This window comes from Cervus canadensis, chromosome 15 (assembly GCF_019320065.1).
Source record: "Cervus canadensis isolate Bull #8, Minnesota chromosome 15, ASM1932006v1, whole genome shotgun sequence".
NCBI lineage: Eukaryota > Metazoa > Chordata > Mammalia > Artiodactyla > Cervidae > Cervus > Cervus canadensis.
Genome location: NC_057400.1, coordinates 61,150,062 through 61,177,683, shown reverse-complemented (window position 1 = coordinate 61,177,683; position 27,622 = coordinate 61,150,062). Strand labels below are relative to the sequence as shown.

At 36.9% G+C, this 27,622-nt stretch overlaps 1 protein-coding gene across 3 annotated transcripts in view; it reads left to right on the top strand.

Moving 5' to 3' along the window:
• Positions 1-27,622, top strand: part of NCKAP1 (NCK associated protein 1) — a 116,290-nt gene that overhangs the window by 41,965 nt on the left and 46,703 nt on the right. For all 3 annotated transcript variants that reach the window (XM_043487470.1, XM_043487468.1, XM_043487469.1), the window contains 8 exons: positions 317-365; positions 12,354-12,510; positions 15,098-15,154; positions 18,896-18,992; positions 19,355-19,461; positions 20,181-20,313; positions 22,663-22,744; positions 24,359-24,417. In XM_043487470.1, the coding sequence (XP_043343405.1) occupies positions 317-365; positions 12,354-12,510; positions 15,098-15,154; positions 18,896-18,992; positions 19,355-19,461; positions 20,181-20,313; positions 22,663-22,744; positions 24,359-24,417 (741 nt within the window). The remainder of the gene's footprint in view (positions 1-316; positions 366-12,353; positions 12,511-15,097; positions 15,155-18,895; positions 18,993-19,354; positions 19,462-20,180; positions 20,314-22,662; positions 22,745-24,358; positions 24,418-27,622) is intronic.

The window sequence follows — 27,622 nt, the reverse complement described above, 5'->3', positions numbered from 1 at the left end:
GAAATACTGCAAGTTCTGCAATAAACTTGGGAAATTTGGAAGTAGTTATTTACTAAATTGAAAACAATTTAGCAACCGTGTCTTTTAAAGAGAAGTTTCAGGGTGTGTGAATGTGAAAGAGGCACAGCTTTCATTGTCTTTTATGGCCCACGGGTATAAATATAGGTTATAAAACTTGCATCCAGTGTTTCAACTATGTTGTGGTGGTATTTGAACCAAGAATTAAGTAGTCAAACTTCTTAGAAGCAGGAGAAAGAGGAGTGACTCAGTGCAGAATTTTTTCCTTAAATCACAAATTTATATTTTCTTTTTTAAGATGCCTTGTGAATATCTCTCGTTGGATGCCATGGAAAAATGGATTATCTGTAAGTAAAATTGGTTAGTCTTATGATTACTCCTCAGTTTTAAGTTTCAGAGAGAAATAACCGTAACATGGATTGCTTTAATAGTAAGCACTGTGCTAATCCTTCTGTGTGCATCATCCAGTCCTTATATTGATCTGGTTATAGTAGGTTGGTCTAGTTTATAGATGAGGAATTAAAGTTTAGTCCACACAGCAAGTAAGTGACAAAGACAAAGGACCATCAAGGCTCATGGTCTACATTATATTGCCTCTCAACAAGGCCATCAAAAGTAAATTTTTATTTTATTTTTAATGATTTTCTTGATGCTGCATTTATTCAGTTGTTTTTGTTTTTAATTTATTTTGGTACATATAATAGACATCTTATATGTTTGCATGGGAAATAAAATTACTTGTTTGCACTCCTACAAAGTTCACAAACTACAAGAGAAATAGACACACACATACAGTATAAATGAAAATTGCTATAATTTTTTCTACTACCCCCAGGTCCACTGGCAGAGGGGAGTAATTTTGAGCAGTTTGTGCTTTTTAGTTCTTATAGCTGTTTCTTAATTTATTAACATTTAGGTATTATTTGATGACTTTTTATTATACTGTTTCTAAAACTGGTGAATGACCAATTTTTCTCTTTTAGTGATTTTTGGATTGGTACTTTTTTATAAAATACATTGAAACTAAGTTAGTGGAATTATCAGAAATAAAGTAATAAGCGAAGATGAAATAAAAGCCTACATTTTAATTATTAGATTCAATATTTAAGTATTAATCTAACAATTAAATATTTAATCTAACAATTTGATTGTTACTAGGTTTCTACCCCTAAGTTGCTATCAGGGAAAAGTTTTCTAAATGAAAGTTTCTAAATACTCTCAGTTCTCTGCTTAATCTCATTATGCACTGGTGGTTTGAGGAATGCAGTTATTAGTATGAAGGAGAAAGAATTGAACACACATTGCCTGTCCTTAGCCATTTTTATTATAATTTTTACATTGATCAGGTTTGTGATCCTTATATTTTCTTCTATAATGATTGTTAAGGTTTTTATGCTTTTGTTGATTTAAAAAGACAGCTTTTGGAGTATTGATTTTGCTCAAAAGCATGGTGATTCTTGATTTTTTTATGTTTATGGATCTATGGATGAAGAACCAGTGTGATTAGTAGTTAGGTGGCCTGAGTGACATCTAATGTTAAATAGAACTATTTCTATCCAGTCTCTGCCTTGAAAGTGTTCAAAATGTCAGTTGCTTAGTCTTGTCTGACTCTTTGCAACCCCATGGACTGTAGCCCATCAGGCTCTTCTGTCTATGGAATTCTCCAGGCAAGAATACTGGAGCGGGTAGCCATTTCCTCTCCAAGGGATCTTCCCAACCCGGGATTGAATCCAGGTCTCCTGCATTGCAGGCAGATTCTCTACCATCTGAGCCACCAGGGAAGCCCAGTCCTTACCTTAAATGGGAGTAATGAATGCAAGGCTTTGTGTAATGAGCAGTGAGGTTAAGTCAGAAGGCAGAATACCCTAATGGAGGATGCCTGGGCATGGAAAGGGCAAACTAATTTGGGATAGCCACAATTGCCAAAAGTCAGGAAAGTTAACTCAGTTTTGCTGCTTTCATTTATTTGAACCTTGAGTAGAGTTAATAGAGTTACATCAAACTTTGCACTTCTCTCCCCCCGCTTTTTTTTTTTTAATTTTTCTCTTTTTGACACCAATTCCTGCGCTAGAACTTTCTATAAAAGATAGTCTATTTTCGAGGAGCCAAGATGGCGGAGGAGTAGGACGGGGAGACCCCTTTCTCTCCTACAAATTCATCAAAAGAATAACTGAATGCAGAGCAAACCTCACAAAACAACTTCTGATCGCTAGCTGAGGTCATCAGGCGCCCAGAAAAGCAGACCATTGTCTTCGAAAGGAGGTAGGACAAAATATAAAAGATAAAAAGTGAGACAAAAGAGCTAAGGACGGAGACCCGTCCCGGGAAGGGAGTCTTAGGCGGCCTTGCTTGGGCTAGGGTCCGGGCCTGAGTGCCCTGAGGACAATCGGAGGGAGCTTCTGTGAGGTGCCAACTTGAACTGTGGGAGACCAAGGGGGAGAGAGTTGACCGGCCGGAACACACTGCCGGCCGTTCGCAGACAAAGGGACGGAGAAAGTCCCAAGAAGAGGTCGCAGGCTGCGGACCCGCCCAGCCCCGCCGGAGGCAGGAGGCAGGGGGGAGGGGAAGGTCGCGGCGAGACACAGGGCGCAGGCACCCGACCGGCGCGGGCGGGGAATGGGGCTGGGGACGCAGAGGGCGGAAGGCGCGCGCACCCGACTGGCGCCAGCGGAAACTGAGACTGGGTCCGCGGAAGGGAGTGAGTGTGCCACACCTGGGGATAGTGCGCCCATCAAGCCCCTCACTGCCTGGACCGCTCTGACGGGGAAGGCACAGAGAGCAGGCGCAGCTTTTCCTTCCGCGCTTTTGTGTAACACCCGAGGGCTGGAACCTAGCGCAGCGCGGGGCGCGCTCCATATACAACAGCCGGGAGCCTGAGCAGCGCAGACGGAGAAAGCAGCGTCAGCCCCTCCCGGCAGCGCCAGCCCGCCCCCGCAGGGCCAGCCCCGCCCCGCAGCGTCAGCCCCGCCCCGCAGCGTCAGCCCCTCCCAGCAGCGCAACGGAACTAGCTACCTGAATAACAGTCCACTTCCGCCCGCCTGTGTCAGGGCGGAAATGAGGCTCTGAAGAGACCGGCAAACAGAAGCCAAATAAACAAAGGGAACCGCTTCAGAAGGGACTGGTGCAACAGATTAAAATCCCTGTAGAAAACACCGACTTCACCGGAAGGGCCCTGTAGATATCGAGAAGTGTAAGTTGGAACGAGGAGCTATCTGAAACTGAGCCGAACCCACACTGACCGCAGCAGCTCCAGAGAAACTCCTAGATATATTTTTACTTTTTTCTTCTAAGGAAAAAAAAAAAAATTTTTTTTTTCTTTTTTATTTTTTCTCTTTTATTTTCCTTTAAAATTCCCTATTACTCCCCCATTACTCCTTAGCTTTCATTTACATAGATTTTTACGATTTTTTTAATTAGGGGAAAGAAAAAATTTTTTTTTTTTCTTCTTTCTTTCTTTTTTTTTTTTTTTTTTTTTTTTTTTTTTTTTTTTTTTTTTTTTCTTTTTTCTTCTTTTTTTTCTTTCCGTTTTCTCTTTTATTTTCTATTTTTCTTTTTCTCTTATTTCTTTTAAAGTCCTCTAGTACTCCTCTACTACTCTTCATTTTCATTTTCACTACACTATAACCTTACAAAAAAAAAAAAAGAAGCCCTATCTTTAAACCGAAGATTATTCTCTCCCAATCTTGACTCTCTGTTTTCTACCTCAGAACACCTCTATTTCCTCCTTTCCCCTTCTCTTCCCAATCCAATTCTGTGAATCCTTGTAGGTGTCTGAGATACGGAGAACACTCTGGGAACAGACAGCTGCGTAGATCTGTCTCTCTCCTCTTGAGTCCCCCTTTTGCTCCTCCTGCTCATCTCTATCTCCCTCCTCCCTTTTCTCCTGTTCATGTAACTCTGTGAACCTCTCTGGGTGTCCCTAACAGGGGAGAATCTTTTCGCCATTAACCTAGAAGTTTTATTATCAGTGCTGTATAGTTGGAGAAGCCCTGAGGCTACAGGAAGAATAAAACTGAAATCCAGAGGCAGGAAACTTAAGCCCAAAACCTGAGAACACCAGAAAACTCCTGACTACATGGAACTTTAAGCAATAAGTGACCGTCCAAAAGCCTCCATACCTACACTGAAACCAACCACCACCCAAGAGCCAATAAGTTTTAGAGCAAGACATACCACGCAAATTCTCCAGCAACACAGGAACATAGCCCCGAATGTCAACATACAGGCTGCCCAAGGTGACACCTAACACATAGACCCATCTCAAAACTCATTACTGGGCACTCCATTGCTCTCCAAAAAGAAGAAATCAAGTTCCACGCACCAGTGCACTGACGCAAGCTTCCCTAACCGGGAAACCTTGACAAGCCAATCGTCTAACCCCACCCACTGGGTAAATCCTCCACAATAAAAAGAAACCACAGACCTCCAGAATACAGAAAGTCCACTCCAGACACAGCAATCTAAACAAGATGAAAAGGCAAAGAAATACCCAACAGGTAAAGGAACATGAAAAATGCCCACAAAAAAAAAAAAAAGAGGAGGAGATAGGGAATCTACCTGAAAAAGAATTTAGAATAATGATAATAAAAATGATCCAAAATCTTGAAAACAAAATGGAGTTACAGATAAACAGCCTGGAGACAAAGATTGAAAAGATACAAGAATTGTTTAATAAAGACCTAGAAGAAATAAAAAAGAGTCAATTAAAAATGAACAATGCAATGAATGAGATCAAAAACACTTTGGAGGGAACCAAGAGTAGAATAACGGAGGCAGAAGATAGGATAAGTGAGGTAGAAGATAAAATGGTGGAAATAAATGAAGCAGAGAGGAAAAAAGAAAAAAGGATCAAAAGAAATGAGGACAACCTCAGGGACCTCTGGGACAATGTGAAACGCCCCAACATTCGAATCATAGGAGTCCCAGAAGAAGAAGACAAAAAGAAAGGCCATGAGAAAATACTCGAGGAGATAATAGCTGAAAACTTCCCTAAAATGGGGAAGGAAATAGCCACTCAAGTCCAAGAAACCCAGAGAGTCCCAAACAGGATAAACCCAAGGCGAAACACCCCAAGACACATATTAATCAAACTAACAAAGATCAAACACAAAGAACAAATATTAAAAGCAGCAAGGGAAAAACAACAAATAACACACAAAGGGATTCCCATAAGGATAACAGCTGACCTATCAATAGAAACCCTCAGGCCAGAAGGAATGGCAGACGTCCTGAAAGTAATGAAAGAAATAACCTACAACCTAGATTACTGTACCAGCAAGGATCTCATTCAGATATGAAGGAGAACTCAAAAGCTTTACAGATAAGCAAAAGCTGAGAGAATTCAGCACCACCAAACCAGCTCTTCAACAAATGCTAAAGGATCTTCTCTAGACAGGAAATGCAGAAAGGTTGTATAAACGTGAACCCAAAAACAACAAAGTAAATGGCAACGGGACCACACCTATCAATAATTACCTTAAATGTAAATGGGTTGAATGCCCCAACCAAAAGACAAAGATTGGCTGAATGGATACAAAAACAAGACCCCCTATATATGCTGTCTACAAGAGACCCACCTCAAAACAAGAGACACATACAGACTAAAAGTGAAGGGCTGGAAAAAAATATTTCATGCAAATGGAGACCAAAAGAAAGCAGGAGTCGCAATACTCATATCAGATAAAAAGACTTCAAAATAAAGGATGTGAAAAGAGACAAAGAAGGACACTACATAATGATCAAAGGATCAATCCAAGAAGAAGATATAACAATTATAAATATATATGCACCCAACATAGGAGCACCGCAATATGTAAGGCAAACGCTAACGAGTATGAAAGAGGAAATTAATAGTAACACAATAATAGTGGGAGACTTTAATACCCCACTCACAACTATGGATAGATCAACTAAACAGAAAATTAACAAGGAAACACAAACCTTAAATGACACAATGGACCAGCTAGACCTAATTGATATCTATAGGACATTTCACCCCAAAACAATCAACTTCACCTTTTTCTCAAGTGCACACGGAACCTTCTCCAGAATAGATCACATCCTGGGCCATAAATCTAGTCTTGGAAAATTCAAAAAAATTGAAATCATTCCAGTCATCTTTTCTGACCACAGTGCAGTAAGATTAGATCTCAATTACAGGAAAAAAATTGTTAAAAATTCAAACACCTGGAGGCTAAATAACACGCTTCTGAATAACCAACAAATCATAGAAGAAATCAAAAAAGAAATCAAAATATGTATAGAAATGAATGAAAATGAAAACACAACAACCCAAAACCTATGGGACACTGTAAAAGCAGTGCTAAGGGGAAGGTTCATAGCATTACAGGCTTACATCAAGAAACAAGAAAAAAGCCAAATAAATAACCTAACTCTACACCTAAAGCAATTAGAGAAGGAAGAAATGAAGAACCCCAGGGTTAGCAGAAGGAAAGAAATTTTAAAAATTAAGGCAGAAATAAATGCAATAGAAACTAAAGAGACCATAGCAAAAATCAACAAAGCTAAAAGCTGGTTTTTTGAAAAAATAAACAAAATTGACAAACCATTAGCAAGACTCATTAAGAAACAAAGAGAGAAGAACCAAATTAACAAAATTAGAAATGAAAATGGAGAGATCACAACAGACAACACTGAAATACAAAGGATCATAAGAGACTACTACCAGCAGCTCTATGCCAATAAAATGGACAACTTGGATGAAATGGACAAATTCTTAGAAAAGTATAACTTTCCAAAACTGAACCAGGAAGAAATAGAAGATCTTAACAGACCCATCACAGGCAAGGAAATCGAAACTGTAATCAAAAATCTTCCAGCAAACAAAAGCCCAGGACCAGATGGCTTCACAGCTGAATTCTACCAAAAATTTAGAGAAGAGCTAACACCTATCTTACTCAAACTCTTCCAGAAAATTGCAGAAGAAGGTAAACTTCCAAACTCATTCTATGAGGCCACCATCACCCTAATTCCAAAACCAGACAAAGATGCCACAAAAAAAGAAAACTACAGGCCAATATCACTGATGAACATAGATGCAAAAATCCTTAACAAAATTCTAGCAAACAGAATCCAACAACATATTAAAAAAATCATACACCATGACCAAGTGGGCTTTATCCCAGGAATGCAAGGATTCTTTAATATCCGCAAATCAATCAATGTAATACACCACATTAACAAATTGAAAGATAAAAACCATATGATTATCTCAATAGATGCAGAGAAAGCCTTTGACAAAATTCAACACCCATTTATGATTAAAACTCTCCAGAAAGCAGGAATAGAAGGAACATACCTCAACATAATAAAAGCCATATATGACAAACCCACAGCAAGCATTACCCTCAATGGTGAAAAATTGAAAGCATTTCCCCTGAAATCAGGAACAAGACAAGGGTGCCCACTCTCACCACTACTATTCAACATAGTGTTGGAAGTTTTGGCCACAGCAATCAGAGCAGAAAAAGAAGTAAAAGGAATCCAGATAGGAAAAGAAGAAGTGAAACTCTCACTGTTTGCAGATGACATGATCCTCTACATAGAAAACCCTAAAGACTCTACCAGAAAATTACTAGAGCTAATCAACGAATATAGTAAAGTTGCAGGATATAAAATTAACACACAGAAATCCCTTGCATTCCTATATACTAACAATGAAAAAACAGAAAGAGAAATTAAGGAAACAATACCATTCACCATTGCAACAAAAAGAATAAAGTACTTAGGAGTATATCTACCCAAAGAAACAAAAGACCTATACATAGAAAACTATAAAACACTGATGAAAGAAATCAAAGAGGACACAAACAGATGGAGAAACATACCGTGTTCATGGATTGGAAGAATCAATATTGTCAAAATGGCTATTCTACCCAAAGCAATCTATAGATTCAATGCAATCCCTATCAAGCTACCAACGGTATTTTTCACAGAACTAGACCAAAGAATTTCACAATTTGTATGGAAATACAAAAAACCTCGAATAGCCAAAGTAATCTTGAAAAAGAAGAATGGAACTGGAGGAATCAACCTGCCTGACTTCAGACTCTACTACAAAGCCACAGTCATCAAGACAGTGTGGTACTGGCACAAAGACAGAAATATAGATCAATGGAACAGAATAGAAAGCCCAGAGATAAATCCACGAACCTATGGACACCTTATCTTTGACAAAGGAGGCAAAGATATACAATGGAAAAAAGACAACCTCTTTAACAAGTGGTGCTGGGAAAACTGGTCAACCACTTGTAAAAGAATGAAACTAGAACACTTTCTAACACCATACACAAAAATAAACTCAAAATGGATTAAAGATCTAAATGTAAGACCAGAAACTATAAAACTCCTAGAGGAGAACATAGGCAAAACACTCTCCGACATAAATCACACAAGATCCTCTATGACCCACCTCCCAGAATATTGGAAATAAAAGCAAAACTAAACAAATGGGATCTAATGAAACTTAAAAGCTTTTGCACAACAAAGGAAACTATAAGCAAGGTGAAAAGACAGCCTTCAGATTGGGAGAAAATAATAGCAAACGAAGCAACAGACAAAGGATTAATCTCAAAAATATACAAGCAACTCCTGCAGCTCAATTCCAGAAAAATAAATGACCCAATCAAAAAATGGGCCAGAGAACTAAACAGACATTTCTCCAAAGAAGACATACAGATGGCTAACAAACACATGAAAAGATGCTCAACATCACTCATTATCAGAGAAATGCAAATCAAAACCACAATGAGGTACCATTACACGCCAGTCAGGATGGCTGCTATCCAAAAGTCTACAAGCAATAAATGCTGGAGAGGGTGTGGAGAAAAGGGAACCCTCTTACACTGTTGGTGGGAATGCAAACTAGTACAGCCACTATGGAAAACAGTGTGGAGATTTCTTAAAAAACTGGAAATAGAACTGCCATATGACCCAGCAATCCCACTTCTGGGCATACACACTGAGGAAACCAGATCTGAAAGAGACACGTGCACCCCAATGTTCATCGCAGCACTGTTTGTAATAGCCAGGACATGGAAGCAACCTAGATGCCCATCAGCAGATGAATGGATAAGGAAGCTGTGGTACATATACACCATGGAATTTTACTCAGCCGTTAAAAAGAATTCATTTGAACCAGTCCTAATGAGATGGATGAAGCTGGAGCCCATTATACAGAGTGAAGTAAGCCAGAAAGATAAAGAACATTACAGCATACTAACACATATATATGGAATTTAGAAAGATGGTAACGATAACCCTATATGCAAAACAGAAAAAGAGACACAGAAATACAGAACAGACTTTTGAACTCTGTGGGAGAATGTGAGGGTGGGATGTTTCAAAAGAACAGCATGTATACTATCTATGGTGAAACAGATCACCAGCCCAGTGGGATGCATGAGACAAGTGCTCGGGCCTGTGCACTGGGAAGACCCAGAGGAATCGGGGTGGAGAGGGAGATGGGAGGGGGGATCGGGATGGGGAATAAGTGTAAATCTATGGCTGATTCATATCAATGTATGACAAAACCCACTGAAATGTTGTGAAGTAATTAGCCTCCAACTAATAAAAAAAAAAAAAAAAGATAGTCTATTTTCTTTAGAGCTTTACTGTAGATTAGTTGAAAGAGTAGCAGTATCATCTTGGAACTTATTAGATATGCATATATTGATTTTCACCCTAGGACTTCTGATGAAAAACTCTGAATGGATCCCAGCAACCTGTGATTTAATAAGCCTTCCCAGTGATTCTGATAGGAAGCTGAAGTTTAAGAATCACTGGTCTAGATTCTAGCCTGGGGCCAAGGGTTGTTGGGGCTTCCCAGGTGGTGCTGGTGGTAAAGAACTTGTCTGCTAATGCCGGAGACATAAGAGACTGGGGTTTAATCCCTGGATTGGGAAAATCCCCTGAAGGAGAGCATGGCAACCCACTCCAGTATTCTTGCCTGGAGAATCCCTTGGACAGAGGAGCCTGACGGGCTACAGTCCTCAGAGTCGCAGAGTTGAACATGACTGAAGCGAGGGTTGTTGAGGGTCTGGAATGTTGAGGATCCAGCTCTTTTGAATGTGATTTCACAGTAACTTGGGGCTTACCTGGTGGCTCAGACAGTAAGAATCTGCCTGCAATGCAGGAAACCCGGGTTCGATTCCTGGATCAGGAAGATGCCCTGAAGAAGGGAATGGCTACTCACTCCAGTATTCTTGCCTGGAGAATTCCATGGACAGAGGATCTGGCGGGCTGGAGTCCATGGGATCGTAAAGAGTCAGACAAGACTGAGTGACTAACACAGTAATTTATACAGCAACTTATCCTGGTACTCTTTTCAGGATTTGTTCTTATTCTATTGACTATACCCAGATGACTCCTCATGAAAGATCTCTTTTTAAATTGATAGTACAAAGATTTTCTCCAGCTTTCTTGTTTAGTATTGATTTTCTATCTTATTTTCCTACATTTTCATGACTGAAAAAAAAATTTTTTTTCCTGTCTTTTTGCTGAGAACCTAGTGGGGAAAGGAGGTTAATGTGTGATTTAGTTAATAGACTGTCTTCCTAATCTTGGGCTATTTTAAATTAATTTACCTTTTATTGACCTGATAGTAAATGGATATACTTTATAATATAACCTATGTCTTACATAAGTAAAGTTTACAGTGACCCATAATGATACTGGTAATATTCTCAGAGAAACTTTTATTATCAACAGCAGTGTTATGAGTCTAAGTGTACATTGAGGTACAAGACACTAAGTGAAATCTCATTTTAGTAAAGGGATTAGAGTATCAAATATCATTGCATGAGGCAAAAATTTTCACAAAACTTCTCTTAGGGATTGTAAAAATTTCCATAAAGGTGTTTTGTTTCTTTGGTTATGTACCAGATCAGATAATTAGACTTGCATTTAGGGACCCTAAATGTGTAAAAAACATTTTAATGTATTTCAGGAATTTTTAAGGAAGTTATTAATAAATGTACATCTGTATGTATGATTCTACAATATTTGCCTACCTAAAGAGTTAGTTTGCCTCTGTAGTGGCCGTTTAAAAGGAATGTTTAATTAAGAATAAAAGATACAAGGCAAGTTAAATGTTAGTGATTGAGGAGTTTAAAGATTGAAATGACTGTTGAAAATCAGAGGGAGATCTCACAGAAAATAGAATTGGTTTTTAACTGGCCCAGCATGATACCTAGTTTATAATATGCATTGAGTACATGTTCTAGGAATGAAAGATGAGGTTTTATGGCTTCCCTCATAGCTCAGTTGGTAAAGAATCTGCCTGCAATGCAGGAGACCCCAGTTCAATTCCTGGGTCAGGAAGATACCCTGGAGAAGGGATAGGCTACTCACTCCAGTGTTCTTGGGCTTCTCTTGTGGCTCAGCTGGTAAAGAATCCACCTGCAATGCAGGAGACCTGGGTTTGCTCCCTGGGTTGGGAAGATCCCCTGGAGAAAGGAAAGGCTACCCACTCCCGGTATTCTGGCCTGGAGAATTCCATGGACAGTCCATGGGGTCGCAAAGAGTTGGACAGGACTGAGCGACTTTCACTTTCTAGGAATGAAAGATGAGGTTTTATGGCCTAGAATAGAGGGTCAGGGAAGACCTCAGTAAACATACAGGATTACACATTTTTGAAGAATTTCTAAATTAAATGACAAAAGGTAAGATACTTGAATTTATAGAATAGAGAACTGTGTAACATATTGAAAGAATATTAGCCTTTAAGGGTAACTACTTGAGGAAAAGTCTGGTTCTAATACTTTATTAGTGTGACTTTAGGCAAGTCATTGACCCTTATTTCTTCAGTTGTAGAAGAAGGATACCACTGGTCTTTCCACTCTATACGATAATCTTATGAGATAATATATGTGAAAGAACTAAATTAGTACAGACTATAATTTGCTATGAAACTGTGACATGCTATTTCATTTCCTGTAATGACTTAAAAGTAGCTTTCTTTTTCAGTTACTGTAACAACTGTAAGATAATTGTATATATGTAAATTGGTAGCTTCTGATCTCTGGTTTAAAATATCTTTTACTCGTTTGTTAAAGTCAGTTCCTTCACAACCCAGAAGTGACGTTTTTTTCCATCAGTGTAAGTTCAAAGCACTGGTTTTGCAAAGTACAGAAAATTGTTTTTGAAAAAGAGAAATATTGTTGCCATCTTGTATGTATATGTATTACTTGTCACTTAAAAGCCTCAGTTTAAGTGATTGTGTTTATGTTTCTTTATTTTTAAAAAGCTACCCTGCAACTCAAATAACCTAACTTAGGAAAACTTTCATTTTCTATTTCTTTTTCTTTTGTGTCAAGTTGGCTTCATTTTGTGCCATGGGATCCTAAATACTGATGCAACAGCACTGAACCTTTGGAAACTAGCTCTTCAAAGTAGCTCTTGCCTCTCTCTCTTTCGGGATGAAGTTTTCCACATTCATAAAGCTGCAGAAGACTTATTTGTAAACATTCGAGGGTATGTCATTTTCAATTATTTTGTCTTTTTTGGAGAAAAGTAGTGAGTGGAGTATCTGTTGAAGTTCTGAGATAGAGAAGGCTCACATTATGCAAGAAGATACGATCTGTACCAGCTTATCAGTCACACCAAGTTGTTTTTAACAATGATCCTGATATTTTTTACAGGTTACTTCACCGACTGAAATATCTAGTGTTCCTGCTGTTTCAAAATTTGTATTCTGGGAGAAAGAAGATACCTCTTTTGGGTATCATTATATGGTTTTAGACAAATATTACTGTGAAAGCACAATGTACATTTTAGGAGTTATGAAGTTTTTAGAAATGTATTTTAGAATACAGTGCATTTAAAAATATATGAATCAGTCAAAAACTACTTCATTAATTATTTATAGCCATTGCAGAAGTCAGACCACTGCAAAAAGGAAATCATGTTTCCTTATATTGAGGAAGTATTCCAAGTGACTCATTTATACTCATTCCTTGTAACACAAATAATTCTTAAATTTGGTCCCTTGGAATTTTTAATGCTTGCTTTTTTTTCCACTTTCGGTTCTGTAGCCAGTATATAAAAACAAATTCAACTCACACTTGGTAGCCTTTATAAAATCTTTTGAAATTAGGAGTATCTAAAATTTCTTGGGGTCTATTGGAGCTAAAAATATTGAATAATTGGGTTGGATTTGTCAGGTTCATGGATGTGAACTTGAGCTATATTTATTTCATATCCGATTCAGTAATGTCCTAAATGAAATTCAGATTTTAAAAATCTATTAGTTATTAAAATGTAAAGATATGTCTAGTACTGACAGTTTAAGCCAGTATACCATCTCAGATTGTAGTGTGCATATGAAGTACCCTGGGATGTGAATTAAAATCCAGGTTCCTGGGCATCACCCCTAACCTCCTAAATCCCCTGTATCTATATCTTGGAGAGGTAAAGAAATCTGCCCTTCTCTCCCACCGCCTCTCCCAAGTAGTTTATTGAGGTAAATTTACAGACAGAAAAATGCATAAATGTTAAGTGAACAACTCAACAATTTTGTGTACACCCCTGGTGACCACTTAGATCAAGATACAGAGTGTTTCCATTATCCCCAGAAAATTCTCTTGTGCCTTTCTGGTCAGTACTGCTACCCCTCGTCCATTCCTCTAGCCTTCACAGGTGGTCTCTCTCTTCATTTCTGTCACCATAAGTGATTCTGGCCTTCTCATGCAGGTAGTCTCTCAGCCATAGTGTGAGAAACAGCACCCTCTGTATTTTTCAACTCTTAGTTCACTTTTTATTTTAGATGGTGGAGTACCTGGAAATATCTTATGTTGTTGTGAGCTTTGTCATTTTCAAAGTGATTCAGATCAAAAATCCTGAAACTTATGCCTTAGCATATTGACATCCTCTCTGGGGAATTATATTTAAATATATGTAAACACTTAGAACCAGAGAGTTTCTGTATATTGAGTGAGCGTAAGGTAAATATGGTACAGATAAATTTAATGGCTTCATGAAACCAATTGTCTTTTCATTGTGCCTTTTTTTTTTCTGGCCACTCCACATGACTTGTGGGATCTTAGTTCCTAGACCAGGGATTGAACCAAGATCCACCACAGTGAAAGTACCGAGTACTCACCACTGGACCTCTTGAAATTCCTTTGTTATGCTTTTTCTGTGTTAAATTTACCATTTAAGAATTTCTGTATTTAAGTTTTTTTACTAAATCATGAGTGATTGATCCAACTTAAAAAGTGAATTATAGTAATTAACAAGTCAGACCATAAGTATGAAAACTCATCATTTATACAGGTCAGTGGTTACAGAATTATGACATTTGCTTGAAGAATACACAAATCTTAGCATACTTAATTTAGAAATTGAAGTTCTTGGTATAAGTGGTTAGAAAGATAATTTTTCTTTAACATTTTAGGAATTTTGAGTTTTTATGTATTTAGTAGCCAGGAAATTAGCATATCCTTATTAGAGTTTATTTTATAGATGGCACCTTTAGACTGTCTGATGCTGGTATTCAGTGTCTTCTATTTTAAATGTTTTTTAATTTAAAAAAAATGTGCTTTCTTAAAACAATGGTGAGTAAAAATCACCCATAGGTCTATCCCTTAAAATAAGTTAAAGTAATCAAATGCTTTCCTGCTCGTTTTTCCACCACAGAATTTCTGTTCCTAGTATATGTGCCTTGAGAAATTTTTTTATGTTTATGAGGTAGCATAAAAAGCCAAAAGTAATAGCTTTGTCAGGACTTGCAGTTTTTGGAAATCACTGTTAATTATTTTAGAAGTATAATTTAGTGTCCCTATTGGAGATTTAAGAAAATAAAAGTCTGCTTTGTAAATTTAATTTTATTACTGAATTTTAATGTAATACGAGATTATTGTTTTAGGAAGAGCTGATGGGGTACTTAAGGTGCTCAAAATGATGTGGGTAGACTTCTTCCATGTATTTCCAGTTTGAGAGCCAGTTTTTCTTGTTGATAATAAGATATTTTTAATTGGCTAGTATTTGACTAACTTGTTTTTACTGCTATTGACCAAATTAAGATTAACATACTTCTATTTTTTTTTTTTTTGGCTCATAGCTATAATAAGCGTATTAATGACATAAGAGAATGCAAAGAGGCAGCTGTGTCACATGCGTAAGTGGTTCTAACTTATCTGTGAAACTTTTAATCGAGAATTCCTTTCTTAAAGCATTGTTTTGTTGAAGTGAGTGCAGATTAATGGTGTGTAAGATGTGGCAGTAGAAGTAGGGGACTTCCAATCAATGAGAAACATGTTTATAACTCTGTAGTCATCTCGGTATTAGTATGGACAGATTTTTAATATTTTTTAAGTGTTAAGTGCTCTTAAGGAATACTATACAGAAGAATTTATTTTGGTGTCATTCATTTCTCTATTGCTCCTATGCTCTGGTACCAATACTTGGCAAGTTATGATGATTTTTGTACTACTTCATGTGCATTTCCCCCAATGGTATTTACTTTTCAAAGTATGTTAATCCCGTAACTTTCCCAATTATTAGTAAATATATTTTATTAGAAAATATAGATAACTTAAATTAGATACTAGTGTATTTAAAATGTTTGAACAACTTTTCAATTTTCTCATGAAATAATTTGGTAATTCATTAAATTGTTATATGGTGTACTTGTATAGAATATCTGTAGTAAGTCTAGGTACAGTAGAGATAACACTATCTGATCCATCAGTATATCTACAAGACAGAGGAAAGATAACACCGCAGTCATAGGTGAAAATATAAAACTACAAGAAGTTTTAGAATTTAGGCTTAGGCTATAACATAGATATTAGGAATTTAAATCATCTTTATTTATTGCTAACTATAGTATATTATTTTCTCATGCATTTTATTTTTCACTCTAAATAAAGTGCTTATATTATTATAAAACCAGTCTCTAGTACAAATAACATGCTTTGGAGTGTGTTAGAATTCCATTCCAGGCCTGCTTATTCATATGTTAAACCCTTGGCAGATATATGGTGTCACAGCTATCTTTTATAAAAGTCTTTTTTCCCTGCATTATATAAAAGAGTTATAAGTAGTGAGCATTAGTAATTCTTATCATTCATTAACATGTGCCAGACATAGTGTTTATATCTTCTCTTGATGGTAATACTCCTTGTAGCAACCCTGTATAGTAAAATAATCAAAACATTTACCCACTTTGTTTTTAGACACTACACCAGATGAGTTTATTATTGTCAGTAAGCAGAGAGCCTGTTGTTAGATGCCGGGGTCCGGCCTCAGCAGGATCCAGGGGTACCCTCAGGATGAACGGCGTTGGCGAGAGAGAGACCAGACAGGGGGTGTGCAGCAGAGTCTGGCAAATCTTTATTTTTTACCATAGCTTTTATATTCTAAGTTAGTACATTTTTAAGGGGAAGATAGTTTAATATTACATCAGCTCGTCCTTCATGAAACCGGGGTGTTTTCTGCATACTTCTTTGTGAGAGTCTTGCACATTATCTTCTGGCCTTGGGGCCGGACCTATTGACATTTTTTGACCTAGGTGAATGCAAAGTTGTTTTCTGTAATCTATTCTTTGTTGAACACAAAGGTCAGTCCTTTTGCAGAAATTATCAGTTAAATTTATCTAAAAGGTTTACCACACAAAGACTCTGCAGCTCCGGTGAGGCAGCCCCTGTTTAGCATTCCTGGTTAAAATTAACAATTCTAAACACTTACTTTTCTAAATCTTTAACTATAACCACTTTTAGAATAATATTTTTGTGTTCTCTAATAGGGCTTCCCCACCCCCCGAAGGGCTCTGTGCCTATTAGGGCCTTTGTGTGATCAGGTTCTTTATGCTGTTTATGATTAAGGTGTTGTGAGCAGTCATGTGCATTAGTACGCATTTGCCAAGCAGGCTAGAATGCCAGCAAAGGGGTCTAAATTGAAACACTCCTTTCATCCTGGATAATCTTACAGGATACCACCGTCCGGGGGACATATGATTAAAGTTCTAAGTTGATTCTGTTTGGAAAGAGATCGAGGAAGGCCTTCTACCCGTGTCACAGAAATTAGGAAGTAGTCTAATATAGCAAGCATCAGAAAGACAGAGATCATCTTTAAGGTGAGCGCCGGGGCAGCTTTTCGAAATCCCTGAAGTCCTGATCTGCCTTGCTTGTCAGGTCTTCTCATGACCTTGTCATGGGTGGGATCTCGTGTGCTGGCTCCCGGCAGTTAGAATTACACTAACATTGTAAAAGTACTGTATGTTAGATATCATGGAAGATAGATGTTGAGTCAGGTGTCATCACCCCTGTTCCTTGATGAGAGTCTGGAGCTCAAGAGAGGTAGAACCTAAGGTCACATAGGTAAAGGTTGGATTTTAGTGTGTCTTCAAAATTAATCTGTGGTGTCAGAGTTACATTTCTCGTGTTGCATGTATCTTCTCCTTAGGATTTTGGCATATAATAGATGTGGTGTTCAGTCTCTCAGTCGTGTCCAACTCTTTGTGACCCCATGGACTGCAGCACAGGCAAGCTTCCCTGTGCTTCACTAGCTCCTGGAGTTTGCTCAGACCCATGTCCATTGAGTCGATGATGCCTTCCAACCATCTCATCCTCTGTCACCCCCTTCTGCTCCTGCCCTCAATTTTTGCCAACATCAGGGTCTTTTCTAGTGAGTTGGCTCTTAGATCAAGTGGCCAAAGTACTATAGGAGCTTCAGCATCAGTCCTTCCAATGAATATTCAGGGTTGATTTCCTTTAGGATGGACTGGTTCGATCTCCGTGTAGTCCAAGGGGTTCTCAAGAGTCTTCTCCAGCACCACAGTTTGAAAGCATCGATTCTTTGGCGCTTTGCCTTCTTTATGGTCCAACTCTCATATCTGCACGTGACTACTGAAAAAACCATAGGTTTGACTATACAGACATTTGTTGGCGAAGTGATGTCTGTGCTTTTATAATATGCTGTCTAGGTTGGTCTTAGCTTTTCTTCGGAGGAGCAAGTGTCTTTTAATTTCATGGCTTCATTCACCAACTGCAGTGATTTTGGAGCCCAAGAAAATAAAGTGTGTCACTGTTTCCATTTTTTTCCCCATCTGTTTGTAGAGTGGTATTTTTTTGCAACTATCTAAAGTTTAAAACTTTTTTGGAATGATTTATATTTTGAACAGTATGAGGAGTTGGAGTATTTAGAATATTCTTTGATTTTTTGTTAATATGTGAGAGTAAATTTTTTCTAATTTGTATTTTATTTCTAAAATACCGAGTACATGAATATTTATGATTATCCGTTCCTCATCTTTCTGTTTTCGAACAGTAGCACCAAATAGATTTCATCCCAGTACCTTAATGAATATAGCTTTGATTTAGTCAGTTTTAAGTCCATAGGGTTGCAAAAGGAGTCCGACATGACCTAGTGGCTAAATAATGATATATTTAATAGCAATATACTTAATAAATGAGGATATAGATAATCAGATATTTATTAAGTTATATTTATTGATTCTACATGGGAGTGACAAAAATGTATACAATTAAAAAGTGCTTACTTTTAAGGATTTCACAGTCCATTTTATAGAGTACTAGGCTATATGGTACTTAACTATCAGAAATTCTTTAGGATTAGACATCTCTATATTGGGAAATACTTTTTGAAGAGTTGGTCTTGAAGTTTGAGTAGCATCTTGATAGGTAGAAAGAAGTGAAAAAAGTTACCAAACAGCACAAGAGGCAAGGATAAAGATGAGATTGAAGAGTCATTTAATGACAAACACGTAGATGATATTTTTAAGGGTTTCTGTTTCCTAAGAAAACTTTGGAAGTTGACTCTGAAGTGATGTTAATTAATTGCCAGTAATAAGTTTAGTAGAAACATAAACTCTAATGGTGGTTGTCTTTTCCTGTAGTGGGTCAATGCACAGAGAAAGACGCAAGTTTTTAAGGTCTGCACTGAAAGAATTGGCTACTGTCCTCTCTGATCAGCCTGGCTTGCTAGGTCCTAAGGTAAAAATTGATTTAATTCTTGATTCAAACATGCCACATTAAAATTAAAAAATTTTTTTTTCTTCTCTCTGAAATTTTACTAAAATTTGAGTCAGGAACTATGTAAGAGATTTTATATTTAGCTGAGAGTGGATTTGCTAACTTGGTTCTTGTAAATCAGACCTTCTTGCATTTTCCCTCACATCTTACTTATGTGCATGCTTTTTTGATATGTGCTTTGAAGTTCCCTGTTCTCTTACTTCTGTCTTTAAGAGTTTATAGTACCAGTTTTGCCTGGGACTTTTCACTTTGAGAAAGATTTTGGATAGGTTTGTTTTTAATTTTTGCATGAGAGTAAACTGTTATTTTTTAATATCTATCAGGCACTTTTTGTTTTTATGGCATTATCCTTTGCCCGTGATGAGATTATCTGGCTACTTCGTCATGCAGATAACATGCCAAAGAAGAGTGCAGATGACTTTATAGATAAGTAAGTTAGCAACATTAAAAAAATATATTTTCTGTGTATTTGATTTATGGGCTATGGAATTTGGGGACTAAAGTAAAATTATTTTGAAAAACTTTAAGGCTTTTCATATTTGTCATATGCAGGGAATATTTAGAATATATTCTTAGGTGATGTGAATTAGGACGCACAGCCAACTTTAGCTTTGAACTAAGGCTTAAGTGTTTTCCCGCCAGTGCTCCAGGGGGTTGCAGAGGCATGTTTTTGTGCTATAGTATTTCTTACAGGATTCATGTTTCAGAATTATTTATTACACAGAAATTTGAATAATAATCCTAACGGAGTTACAGCTGTGTCATTTGTAATATATTTCTCTTATTTTAGTCCACAGTCCCTCAACAGAAGTTAGATAAATGAATCAGAGAAATAATAGCATACAGAAAAATCTTACTTTTTCCTAATACTCTAACCTTATTTATGACTTTTTAATGATGTATTTATGAGATGTCCTAATTTTATTTTTATTTTGTGTTTTCCTTTATCAATTTTTTATTCTTTGCTTTTTTTGCTTTCCATGGTTTCTTTCTGTATATGAGATAATATAAAAAAGTAGTTGACATTAAATATTTAACAATGCTTTTTCTAAGGAAAAAACTTGATGTAGCAATATCAAAGGCATTTCATATTTTCCTTGATAGTAAGTGAATTTAATTTTTGAAATGTTTTTCCTTGAATAAAAAAAGGCACATTGCTGAATTAATATTTTATATGGAAGAGCTTAGAGCACATGTAAGGAAATATGGACCTGTAATGCAGAGATATTACGTGCAGTACCTTTCTGGCTTTGATGCTGTTGTCCTCAATGAGCTTGTGCAGGTAAAAAACTCTGATACCATTCTCCCGTTTGTTTCTTATTTCCCTCCTTTCCAATAATTGTTTTGTTTGCTCAGTAAACATTTACAAAAGTAATCTTTTGTCTCATGGTGAAGTTACAAATGTAAATAAGTCATGGTCATATTTTGTCAAGGGGCTCATTATCTAGAGCAAAGAAAACATTTAGTTGTATTCCAGTGTGATGGGCGTTATGCTTAATCGTGTATAAAGCTTAAAGTGAACAGGTGCAGGGAATAATTCTTTATCTTGGTGGGTGGAGGTGTACAGTAACCAAATTATAGAAGATCTTGCAAAAGAGGAGGTTAGTCATAAATCAGATATAGTATTTAGCAAAATCACCCCGGCTTACTGTGTATGAGAAATTACTGGGGGTCACATGAAGAGGCAGAGAGAGCAAAAGAACAAGAGAGTCTTGAGAGGCCCTTGGACAGCAAAGGAGATCCAACCAGTCCATCTTAAAGCACATCTCATCAGTCCTGAATATTCATTGGAAGGACTGATGCTGAAGCTGAATCTCCAATACTTTGGCCACCTGATGTGGAGAACTGACTCATTGCAAAAGACCCTGATGCTGGGAAAGATTGAAGGTAGGAGGAGAAGGGGATGACAGAGGATGAGATGGTTGGATGGCATCACCGACTCAGTGGACATGAGTTTGAGTAAACTGGAGTTGGTAATGGACAGAGAGGTTTGGCGTGCTGTAGTCCATGGGAGTCAGACACGACTGAGTGACTGAACTGAAGTGAATCTAAAACTATTGGTTTTCCACAGAAATAACCACACTTTGAAATCCTCATTTTCTTTCAAACCTATCTAAAAATGCAAATAAGAAAAAAGCTGTTCATGTAATTGTTTACCCTGAGTTATAAACAGCTTACAGTTTACTACCCTAGTTTATTTCTTCTTTTATCCACTAGATGGAGCTCATACGCTTCCTTTCTAGAAAGTCTAAGAGGGAATAAAAAAGCTGCTTTTATCCAAGGCAAAGTGTTATTGCTTTGTTGTAGTTATTTTTTTTAAACTTTTTATTTGATATCGTAGTGTAGCCAGTTAACATGTGGTAGTTTCAGGTGGACAGCAATACAGTTTTTTTTTTTAATAGTTATTACATACCTGATAAACCAAAGGCTACTGTGCTATCACAGTCTAAAAAGTAAATCAGACTCCTTGCTTTGTGGCATTTTGAAGTTTGCTATGACTAACTGGATATTTATTAATACACTTTACAGATTATGTTAAAGTATTAAAATTTTTAAGCCATTCCATGTCTTTTTGTGTCTTATTTTAGCAATAATGAGAAAATTAATTTCTTATTTTTCTGATACAGTAATAGTAGCAGCAGCAATACTGATACTAATATTAATAATTGACGTTTATCAATAGTATATTAACAGCTCTGAGGGTAGGTATAGTGAAGAAAAGAGCCCTTATGTAACTCAATCAGTATCACACAGTTCATGAGTACAAATAACACTATTTAAATGTGTTAAATGTCTGAGCTTCTTACACCCACAAGTAAAGTATTTACATGCATAGTTTTTTAACCATTTGCTGGTGTTTAAATTTAGAACTAAGATAACTTGTTACAATCATTCATTGTAATATTGGTTAAAATGGTAACTTTTAAATTGAAGTTTTAAAATTGTGGTAAAATGTATGTAACATTAAAGTTATCATTCTAACTATTTTTAATTGTACAGTATAGAATTCTGTGTATATTTACATGGTTGTACAGGTCTTAATGTTTCGAAAATTACGGTTTTTGTGAGCTAATAAGCATATGCTTTTTTAAAAGGTTTATCATTTAGCATCTACTTCAGATACAGTTTATTAAATGTTCACTTTTTAAGCCATTTTCACAGGGATTTTTGGGTGCTAATTTTGTTGAGGTAAAATTTATACATGATGAAAGTCACTTGTTTTTAGTGTGCTGTTTAATTTGGACAGCTGTGTACACTCATGTAAGCACCACCAGCCAAGATAGAGAGCACTCCCAGCATCTAAAAGCTCCCTCGTCCCCCTCTGTGGTCGGCTCCCTCTAGAGCCTCAGCAACCCCTGTCTGCTTTGTTGTCACTTTTGCCTTGAAAAAAATTTTCTTCATGTGAATGAAACCATCATCATATAACTTTTTGTTTGTCATTTCTTTCAGTTAGCATGCTTTTGAGTTCATCCATGTTACTGTGTGTATAAACATTCCATTTTTATTTATTGCTTAAAAATATTCCAGCTATGGATATATCAGTTTATTCACCTACTAGTTGATGGACCTGTGAATTTTTTCCCAACTAGATGTTTTTATCATTATTTTTATCACTTTTTTTTTCCCCCAGAATCTTTCTGTTTGCCCTGAAGATGAATCGATCATCATGTCCTCTTTTGTTAACACTATGACTTCTCTAAGTGTAAAACAAGGTAATAAGTCTTTTAAATTGAAATGTATTTTCTTGCCATTAGGTTTTCAAATTCTGTTATTGAGGAGAGGACTTAACAGTTAGTTTTTACAGTGTTACTTATCTTACTTTGGAGCATATTTAATCTGTTCTTTTTTGTTTGCTCTGAAGCAAAGGTTTCAAAGATGGATGTGTGGTGATATTTATAAAAATTATAAGAAGTTTAGCTTGACATTTCTTCATATTCAGCTGGAGGCACAATGGTATTTTTGAGGCAAAAAGGTATTTTGTAATTATAAAAAAGAAAAATGAGTACCCTATATCATAACAAACTTTATATTATGGTCCAGGCATTACCTATGACAGTAATGGATACCATTAATGAAATGATTAATTTGGGCAAGCACTTTATATATATTATCTTATTCAGTCTTCATCAATGTTAAAAAGCTGTTAATTACTTTTATTTAACACATTTGGAAACTTGAGGCTTAAGGGTTAACCTTTCAGTTATTCAACATGGTTTGCCCACACTTTTTAACAGATACTAAGTTCTAGAATAGGAACTTAAGTTCAGATCTATCAATCTCAAAAGTTGATGTCATATAATAGACTGCGTATTAGTTGAATACTCCTCCATTCCAGTAGATTGATATTTTAGTATTATATTCTTCAAATAAAAAGTATCAGAAACCTTGAAAATTTCTGAGTAATAAATTTTAGTTTTATCAATCTTAATATTGATAAACTGATAACTTGATAAACTTATAAATTGATAGTTAAACATACTTATGTAATGAATCTGCTGTAAACTTGCCTGATGATATTTGGTTAAAACAAAGTTACTTTGTGGAATGCCAGCATGCTTTCCAAAGTTTCTGTTCACAGGATTCCTCATGCTCTATTTTAGGTACTTTGAGTTGATACCTAAGCAAACTGAGAGTCACAGTGTTTAGAGAGAAGTCTGTACTTTACACTTCTCTTAGCAGAGCTGCCTCGTCATCACCTTTGTAGGAGATGAGAATTATTTCACTCTTAGCTATCGTTTTAAAATTGTGGTAAGATAGAATTTGCCACATTACCATTTTTAAGTGTGCAGTTCAGTAGAGTTAAGTATATTGACATAGTTGTGCAATAAATATTCAGAACTTTTCATCCTGTGAAATTGAAACTGTAGCTATAATGTAACAACTCCCCATTTTCCTTTCTACCCAGACCCTGGAACCACTATTCTACTTAGTTTCTATGAGTTAAACTATTCTAGATACTTCACATAAGTGAACTCTATAGTATTTGTCTTTCTATCACTGCCTTATTTCACTTAGCATTCCCTCAACATGTCATCCATGACATGACATCCATGTTACAATATTTGCTCCCCTTTTAAGGCTGAATATATGCCATTGTGTGTATATATCATTTTGTTTATCCACTGTTGATGAACTTTTTGGTTACTTCTACCTTTTGGCTGTTGTGAATAATGCTGCTATAAACATTGGTGTACACAAGAACATGGGTTTATTCTTTTGTATATATGTCCAGAAGTGGAGTTGTCCTAGCCCTTAAATTTTAAAATGTGATTATAGGTTATTGGAAAATATTGATTTGCTTTGTAATCTTTTTTCTGTTCCTGTAGTTGAAGATGGGGAAGTATTTGATTTCAGAGGAATGAGATTAGATTGGTTTCGATTACAGGTAAGAATAACATTACTTTTCATTGTCATTCTGTTTGTTATTGAATACCTTAGTTAACATGAGAGCATAACTTAATATGAAAAAATATTCCTTGTATACCTATTGAAAAAACTTCTTTTGTATTGTTATAACTAACATAGTCTTTACCTCATGGAAAAAACTTTTTTTAATGGAGATATAATTGACATGCAACATGGCCACCTCATGTGAAGAGTTGACTCATTGGAAAAGCCCTGATGCTGGGAGGGATTGGGGTCAGGAGGAGAAGGGGACGACAGAGGATGAAATGGGTGGATGGCATCACCGACTCGATGGACATGAGTTTGAGTAAACTCCGGGAGTTGGTGATGGACAGGGAGGCCTGGCATGCTGCGATTCATGGGGTCGCAAAGAGTTGGACACGACTGAGCGACTGAACTGAACTGAACTTCACATTATATTAGATTCAGGTATGCAGCAGTGATTTCAGTGTATATGTGTATTTTGAAATGATCAACAATAAATCTAGTAAATATTCATCACCATATGTAGTTACAAATTTATTTTTTCTTGTGATGAGAATTTTTAAGATTTACTTGCTTAGCAACTTTCAGATATTAATACAGTTTTATTAATTATAGTCACCATCCTATATATTGCATGAAAGACAGTGAAAGTGTTAGTCACTCAGTCATGCCCAACTCTTTGCAGCCCCATGGACTGCAGTCTGACTAGCTCCTCTGTCCATGGGATTTTCCAGGCAAGAATATTGGAATGGATAGCCATTGTCTTTTCCGAGGGGTTTTCCCGACCCAAGAATTGAACCCCAGTCTCCTACAGTGCAGGTAGTGTCTTTACCGTCTGAGTAACAGGGAAGCCCATGTTGTTCAGTTGCTCAGTTGTGTCCAACACTTTGCTGTTGCAGCAAGCTGGGCTTCCCTGTCCTTCACCATCTCCTAGAGCTTGCTCAAACTCACCTCCATTGAATCGGTGATGCCATCCAACCATCTCATCCTGTCGTCCCCTTTCCTCCCGCCTTCAGTCTTTCCCAGAATCAGGATCTTTTCCAGTGTGTCAGCTCTTTGCATCTGGTGGCCAGAGTACTGAAATTTCAGCATAAGTCCTTCGAATGAATATGCAGGGTTGATTTCCTTTAGCATTGACTGGGTTTGATCTCCTTGCAGTCCAAGGGACTCTCAAGAACCTTCTCCAATAGCACAAATTGAAAGCATCAATTCTTCAGTGCTCAGCCTTCTTTATGGTCCAACTCATCACATCTGTACATGACTACTGGAAAAACCATAGCTTTGACTAGATGGATTTTTGTCAACAAAGTAATGTCTCTTCTTTTCAATAGGCTGTCTAGCTTTTCTTCCAAGAAGGAAGCATCTTTTAATTTCATGGCTTCAGTCACCATCCGCAGTGATTTTAGAGCCCAAGCTAATAAAGTCTCTCACTGCTTCCATTTTTTTCCCTATCTATTTGCCATGAAGTGATGGGACCAGATGCCATGATCTTAGTTTATTGAATGTTGAGTTTTAAGCCAGCTTTTTCACTCTGCTCATTCACGTTCACGAAGAAGCTGTTTAGCTCATCTTCGCTTTTTGCCATAAGGGTGGTGTCATATGCATATCTGAGGTTATTGATATTTCTCTCCACAATCTTGATTCTAGCTTGTGCTTCATCCAGCCTAGCATTTCACATGATGTACTCTGCATATAAGCTAAATAAGCAGGGTGACAATGTATAGCCTTGACTTACTCCTTTCCCAGTTTGAAACCAATCTGTTGTTCCATGTCTGGTTCTGTTGCTTCTTGACCTACATACAGGTTTCTCAGGAGGCAGGTCAGGTGGTCTGGTATTCCCATATCTTGAAGAATTTTCCACAGTTTGTTGTGATCCACACAGTCAAAGGCTTTGGCATAGTCAATAAAGCAGAAGTAGATGTTTTTCTGGAATTCTCTCGCTTTTTCTGTGATCTAACAGATGTTGGCACTTTGATCTCTGGCTCCTCCACCTTTTCTAAATCCAATTTGTGCATCGATTCAAGTACTGTTGAAGCCTAGCTTGGAGGATTTTGAGCATGACTTTGCTAGTGTGTGAGATGAGTACAATTGTGCAGTAGTTTGAACAGTCTTTGGAATTGCCTTTCTTTGGGATTGAAATGAAAACTGACCTTTTTCAGTTCAGTGGCCTTTGCTGAGTTTTCCAAATTTGCTGGCATGTTGAGTATAGCACTTTAACAGCATCATCTTTTAGGATTTGAAATAGCTCAGCTGGAATTCCATCAAGTCCACTAGCTTTATTCATAGTAATGCTTCCTAAGGCCCACTTGACTTTGCTCTTCAGGATACATGTTTGTTTATTTTGTAACCGGAAGTTTGTATCTTATGACTACTGTACCCATTTCACCTACCCCTGACTCCCTCTCTGCCTCTAGGCAACACCAATCTGTTGTCTGTATCTGTGAGTTTGGTTTTTTCTTTTGTTCATTTTGGTTTGTTTTTGTCATTTTATATACCACATATAAGTGAGAGATCATATGATATTTGCCTTTCTCTGACTTCTTTCATTTAGCACAGTACCTTCAAGGCCCATCTATATTGTCACAAATAGCAGGATTTCCTTTCTCTTTTCATGGCTGAATAATATTCCCGGGGTGTGTGTGTGTGTGTGTGTGTGTGTGTGTGTGTAATAATATTCCCAGTGTGTGTGTGTGTCCCACAATATTTTTGTCCATTCATCCATCAGTAGACACTTGGGTTATTTCCATGTTGTAACTATTGTAAATAATGCTGCAGTGAACAAAGGGATAGAGATATCTTTTTGCATTAGTGTTTTCATTTTCTTCAGATAAATACCAGATGTGGAATTGCTGGAGCATATGGTAGTTCTGTTTATAGTTTTTGAGGAACCTCTGTACTGTTTTCCATAGTGGCTGCACCCATTTCCATTCCCACCATTGATAAACAAGATTTCCTTTTCTCCACATCCTCACGAACTCTCTTTATATATTACCTTTTTTATAATAGCCATTGGGACAGATGTGAGTTGATGATTAGTAATGTTTTAAGTAACTTCCCTGAAATCGCAGAACTGATTAGTGGGAGATCAGGGAAGAATACTTGAGATACTACCACCTCCAAATATTTAATAGTATATATTATACGTTATTTTCTTCCAGTTAAAAATAAAGTTTAGAAGTTAACATTTTCTTGTGCTAAAA